Raw genomic sequence first — 5,674 nt, 5'->3', positions numbered from 1 at the left:
ACAAGGAGAAACAACCAAAACAAAAAACAGAAATAGTAAATATTACTGTTACATTGGAGAAAAACCAGTTGCAGCTGTTAAAAAGAGGAGAAGAGAAGGCCTTGGTCTCTAAAAAGAATGCATTTGGAGCTACATCAGGAGGGAAGGAAGACAATAAAGAAAGAGAAGAACCTGGTAAATCAGGATACGACATGGATTGAGAATCAACTACCAAACACCTTATGAATGCTGGAAGGCAAGGTGACTTATCACCTACGCAAGTGAAAAAGGCAAAATCAGCAGCAAAAGGTAAGAAGAAGCAATAAAAAGATAATTTTGCAGCACCAAAAGCTGGGGTGCACACAAGGAGAAAGCTAACTAAATTCAACCATCAGTGATGAATGCTATCATTTGGAATATAAGGTCAGTCAACACACAGCAGGCCTTTGAAAGGTTGACAAAGATGCACAGGCAAAATCACTATGAATTTGTAGGATTAATGGAGCCAAAGCAACAAGCAAAAAAACTGAAAAGGCACAGAAACAAGATAGGACTTGTACAGGCAATTTCAAATGTTTCCAACATGATCTGGGCTTTCATAGATGAGGTATTTGAGGTAACTGTTATGTACAATATGGTGCAACAATTAACACTATGATTGTTTCATACTGAATCGCATGTGGAGTTTGTCCTAACATTGATATACGTTAAATGTGATGCAATTGAGATGATAGAATTATGGGATTCATTATATGCAATGGCAAGGGATATGGATGCACCATGGATTGTAGGAGGTGATTTCAATGTAATATAGGACGAAGAAGAGAAGTTTGGTGGGTTACCTATGACATTGAATGAAATTGATGATTTTCAACACTGCGTCAACACTTGCAATCTCTTCGACCTTGGATTTAAAGGTAGCATATTTACATGGTGGAATGGGAGAGCAGAGGAAGACTGTATATTCAAAAGGCTAGACAGATGCTTGGCCAATGTTGAGTTCCAACAAACATTTCCAGGAATAGAGGTGCAACATTTGTCAAAGACTGGTTCTGATCATAGTCCAATGTATCTGAAGTGTGATATTGAGACTCCACCAATAAAAACGCCTTTTAAGTTCTTGAATTTTTGGGTGGAACATGCGACTTTTAAAGATGTGGTGAAAGAGAATTGGACAGCTGATTTCAGTGCAAATCCTTATATTCTTTTTAATCACAAGTTAAAAAAATTAAAGAAGGCCATTTCATGGTGGAGTAAGGCTACATTTGGAGATATTTTCCAAAAGATAGCAAGCATGGAGGAGGTAGTGATGGTTCATGAAGCAGAATTTGAAGCAAATCCTACAGGGATGAACAGGGAAAGGCTACAAAAGGTTCAGGCAGAATTGATCAAATGTCTTGCACGAGAGGAGAAATATTGTCAACAAAAGGCAGGCATGACTTGGTTCAAAAAAGGGGATAGGAACACTAAGTTCTTCCACGCACAAGTGAGAGGTAGGAGGAAGAGACTTCAGCTTAACAGAATTCAAAATAGTGGAGGAACCTGGATTGAAGAAGAACAAAAAATTGCAGAAGAGGCTATCAAATTCTACAAGGAACAGTTCACAGAAGCAGCTACTCCTTCATCATTTGATATCGTAGAGCATGTTCCTAATCTGATTAACACTGAGCAGAATGCAGAATTGATTAAGCAGCTAACAAAAGAGGAGGTTAAAGTGGTAGTACTTGGACTTAATGGTGATAGTGCTGGGGGGCCAGATGGTATGACAGGAAAATTCTATCATTCTTGTTGGGACATAATAGGGGATGACCTGTACAACATGGTGAGGGCTTTTTTCAATGGTCATGAGCTACCCAAGTGTGTAACACACACCAACCTAGTTCTCCTACCAAATAAAAAAGAAGTTACCACTTTTTCTGATTTAAGACCAATAAGCCTCGGTAATTTTTCAAATAAGGTTATATCGAGGGTGGTACATGAAAGGCTAGTGAAATTTCTCCCAAGTCTGATATCAGAGGAACATGTAGGGTTTGTTAAGGGCAGGAATATAGTAGAAAACATTCTTCTAACTCAGGAGATAGTGACTGACATTAGGCTTAGAACTAAGGCTGGACCTAATGTCATCCTGAAGCTAGATATGACCAAAGCTTATGATAGATTATCTTGGCTATTCCTAACCAAGGTACTGAGAAAGATGGGATTTACAGAAAGGTTTATAGGGATTGTCTTTGGATTAGTTTCAAACAATTGGTATTCTATTCTAATCAATGGTCAAGCTCATGGGTTCTTTAAGTCCTCAAGGGGAGTAAAACAAGGTAATCCTGTATCTCCAACTTTGTTTATATTGGCAGCAGAAGCATTATCTAGGGGTCTAAATGCACTACATACTAACCTGTATTTTTGTGGATTTGGGATGCCAAAGTGGAGTCCAAAGATCAATCATTTGGCGTATGCAGATGGCATGATTATTTTCTCATCCTCAGATGAAACATCTCTAATGCTGATTATGCAAGTGTTGAAGGCATATGAAGCTGCATCTGGGCAGCTTGTTAACAAAACCAAATCAGTTGTGTACCTGCATCATTTAACAGACATGGAAGTGGTCAGCAATGTGGAAAGGATCACGGGCATTCATTGGAATGATTTCCCTATCATATATCTAGGTTGTCCTATATTTTATGCAAGGAGAAAGCCGGAATACTATCAATCCCTAATTACTAAGGTAGTGGACAAACTGCAATCATGGTAGGGCAAGTTATTATTAGTAGGGGGCAGGGCAGTTCTCATATCCCATGTACTTCAAAGCATGCCAATGCATCTACTATCAGTTGTAAACCCTCCAAAGTATGTGATAAATAGGTTTCACAAATTGTTTGCTCAATTTTTCTGGAGTAGCACTGTAGGAGGAACTAGTAGGCATTGGGCTTCATGGAATACCTTATGCATGCCAGTTGAGGAAGAAGGAATAGGTTTCATGTCACTGCATGATGTAGCAAAGACATTATTCAGCAAGTTGTGGTGGAATTTCAGAACAAAACCAAGCCTATGGAGCTCTTTTGTATGTCAGAAATACTATAAAAAATTAAATTCTGTAATTGTTCTATGGAAAAGGGGGTCTCACATTTGGAGAAAAATGTTGGAATGGAGAGATCTGATTGAACATCAAATCCTTTGGCAAACAAAAAGGGGATCCTCACTATTTTGGTATGAAAACTGGACAGGTCTTGGGGCACTATATTTTTTAGTTCCTCAGGACTTTGGCATTGATGAAAATGTATATAATGTACATGATGTTACCTTAGATGGTGAGTGGGATGTGGACAGGCTATTTGAAATGCTTCATGAAGATTTAGCAGTACACATTCTGGAGAAAATCAAACCACCTTCACCTCAGCAGGTTCTTGACATGCCTTGTTAGATGCTGGAAACAAGAGGATATTTCAGTGTTAAGTCAGCATGGGAGTATACGAGAATAAGAGACAAACCAAGAACAACTTATAGGATGATTTGGGTAAAGGGACTGCCTTTTAAAATAGCATTTTTCATGTGGAAAGTGTGGAAAGCAAATCTACCTTTAGAGGATTTCTTGAAAAGGGTAGGCTACTGCATGTCATCAAAATGTTGATGTTGTGTACAGCCTGACGATGAATCTCTTCAGCACTTATTTTTTAGATCAGAAACTGCAAAGACAACTTGGAAGTATTTTCTATCGAGGGCAGGAATAGCTGTGGAGGGACTTACATTGCACCAAGCAATCACAAAATGTTGGACTGCAAATGTGTGCTTAAGGCTCAAACCAGTAATGCAAGCACTCCCCTCATGTGTAGTCTGGGAACTTTGGAAAAGAAGAAATAGTATGAAGTATGGTAATGCTGTGACAACTAGCAGGGTGATTTATCAAGTTTCATCAAATCTCCAGGCATTGGTGAAAGTGAGAAAGCCTGTGATGGACATGGTACCTCATAAATGGCAAGATCTATTAGCTATGATGGAAAATTTCACTCTTAAACTTAAGGTTACCAAAGTCATATGGGAATTTCCAAGTGCGGGATGGATAAAAGTTAATACGGATGGTGCATCGAGGGTAAATCCAGGCAGGAGCTCAATAGGTTTTTGTATAAGAAATGAAAATGGTGACATAGTCAAGTCAGTAGGGAAAGAGATTGAGGAGACAACCAACACAGTAGCTGAAGCGAAGGCCATGGTAGAAGCACTAAGGTTCTGCAGATTTCAACAATACTCTCATGTATGGCTTCACACTGACTCAATGTTATTAAAAAAGATAATGGATGGGATCTGGAAACCACCATGGATCATATCTGAGCAGGTAGAGGAAATTATGCAACTAATGAATGGGGGCAATTACACAGTTACTCATATTCATAGGGAGGGCAACAAGCTGGCAGATCACTTGGCTAATTATGCTTTAGATCATGGAGAAATAGAATGCCAACAATTCTGGCATCTAGATGCAAAGGGAAGGAGGTTGGTTAATGAAGATAAGCTGCAATGTCCAAGTCTAAGGGTGAAGGTGGACAGGAGATAAGAAGCAAAGAGAAAAGGAAGAGCAGGAGGCATGTCAACTTAATCGACCAATATATTTAAATCCTAAGGGAGGAGGATATAATGGTTGGTATTTCTAACTATGTTTTCTCTAGAGCAGGTGCCACTACGTTATCACAATTCTTATGGCACTTCATGCTGCAACTTTTCGAGATAACCTATGCTAAAGAACAAAAACACATCAATAATCGAGCACAACAACAAAGACTAATGGCATTGGAAACCCAACCAGCATGGGGTGATCGCGTGCTTTCAGTTCCTTGGATATACAACCAGCATGGTGCAGAAGTGTTTAATTTAGAGGAGAATCTGCCATTTAAACAAAAGCAAACACAGCTTTTAATAGCTTGGAGTAATGCCTAGATTCACTACTTACAAGGGACAAATCTGGAAAAATGTGGGTGAAGGCATGCTGATTTCGAGAAAAGCTGGAAGGCATCGCAGATTTGTGAATTTATCACACATATGGTTCAGTTAGAGACAGGATCTGGGAATATAAAAATGATTGCTCTTCATTTCGAGCACAACAAGAAGCAAAAGGCATTGGAAACACAACTAGCATGTGCAGAAAAAATGTTTTCGAGAAAAGCTGGCAACAAAGGCCAATGCAGCTTTTTGATTTGTATATTCATGCATGCTTCGTCCAACAGTTGGATTGCTCATTTGAAGAAACGTGCTCATTTGGAGTAAATACGGATGATGGCAACAAAGGCCAAATCAGGTTGACACAAGCATGCTCATATCGAGATGTCTGTCTCCATGGGAGTACAAGGGGAGATTTCAAGAGGTATGAAAATTAAAATATTGCACAAAGTGCATGCCTGCAACAAATGCAGCAGATCTTTTTTCAAAGGAAAGCACATGCTTATGGTGAAAAACAATGGATAATTTATACATTTATTTGTTCAAGAAATATGGTGCAAAATCATTTCTAATTTGGATGCACATGGTGCAAAATGGCTGCACATGGGAGGAACAAGCATTGATAATTGTTTAATCACTTGGGGAAGATAATGAGGACCTCAAAAGATTAATGCTGCACATGGTAATGTGCAAAGCAGCAAATGCACGCCTGGAGGGACAAAGCTTTGGGCAGACTGTGTCTATCACGGATCCATTCATGGACTAGTTT

General features: G+C 39.1%; 1 protein-coding gene across 1 annotated transcript; it reads left to right on the top strand.

The window, feature by feature from the left end:
• Positions 1 to 221: 221 nt before the first annotated feature.
• Positions 222 to 5,232, top strand: LOC142165482 (uncharacterized). The gene is made up of 7 exons (XM_075224025.1): positions 222 to 288; positions 408 to 595; positions 794 to 2,724; positions 2,839 to 3,037; positions 3,233 to 3,376; positions 3,617 to 4,306; positions 5,017 to 5,232. The coding sequence occupies exons 1-7, from the start codon at positions 222 to 224 to the stop codon at positions 5,230 to 5,232; spliced, it is 3,435 nt and encodes a 1,144-aa protein (XP_075080126.1).
• Positions 5,233 to 5,674: the final 442 nt, after the last annotated feature.

The sequence above is a fragment of the Nicotiana tabacum genome, chromosome 10 (genome assembly GCF_000715075.1).
Source record: "Nicotiana tabacum cultivar K326 chromosome 10, ASM71507v2, whole genome shotgun sequence".
Classification (NCBI taxonomy): Eukaryota; Viridiplantae; Streptophyta; class Magnoliopsida; order Solanales; family Solanaceae; genus Nicotiana; species Nicotiana tabacum.
This window is presented reverse-complemented; position numbering and strand designations above follow the sequence as displayed.

What these genes read in the sequence shown, in the direction of transcription:
- LOC142165482 (XM_075224025.1), top strand. Translation starts at nt 222, where the DNA reads ATGAATGCTGGAAGGCAAGGTGACTTATCACCTACGCAAGTGAAAAAG. An exon ending in GGCAAAATCAGCAGCAAAAG is followed by an intron (nt 289 to 407) that starts GTAAGAAGAAGC and finishes ATATAAGGTCAG; the next exon opens with TCAACACACAGCAGGCCTTT. An exon ending in CATGGATCATATCTGAGCAG is followed by an intron (nt 4,307 to 5,016) that starts GTAGAGGAAATT and finishes CATATGGTTCAG; the next exon opens with TTAGAGACAGGATCTGGGAA.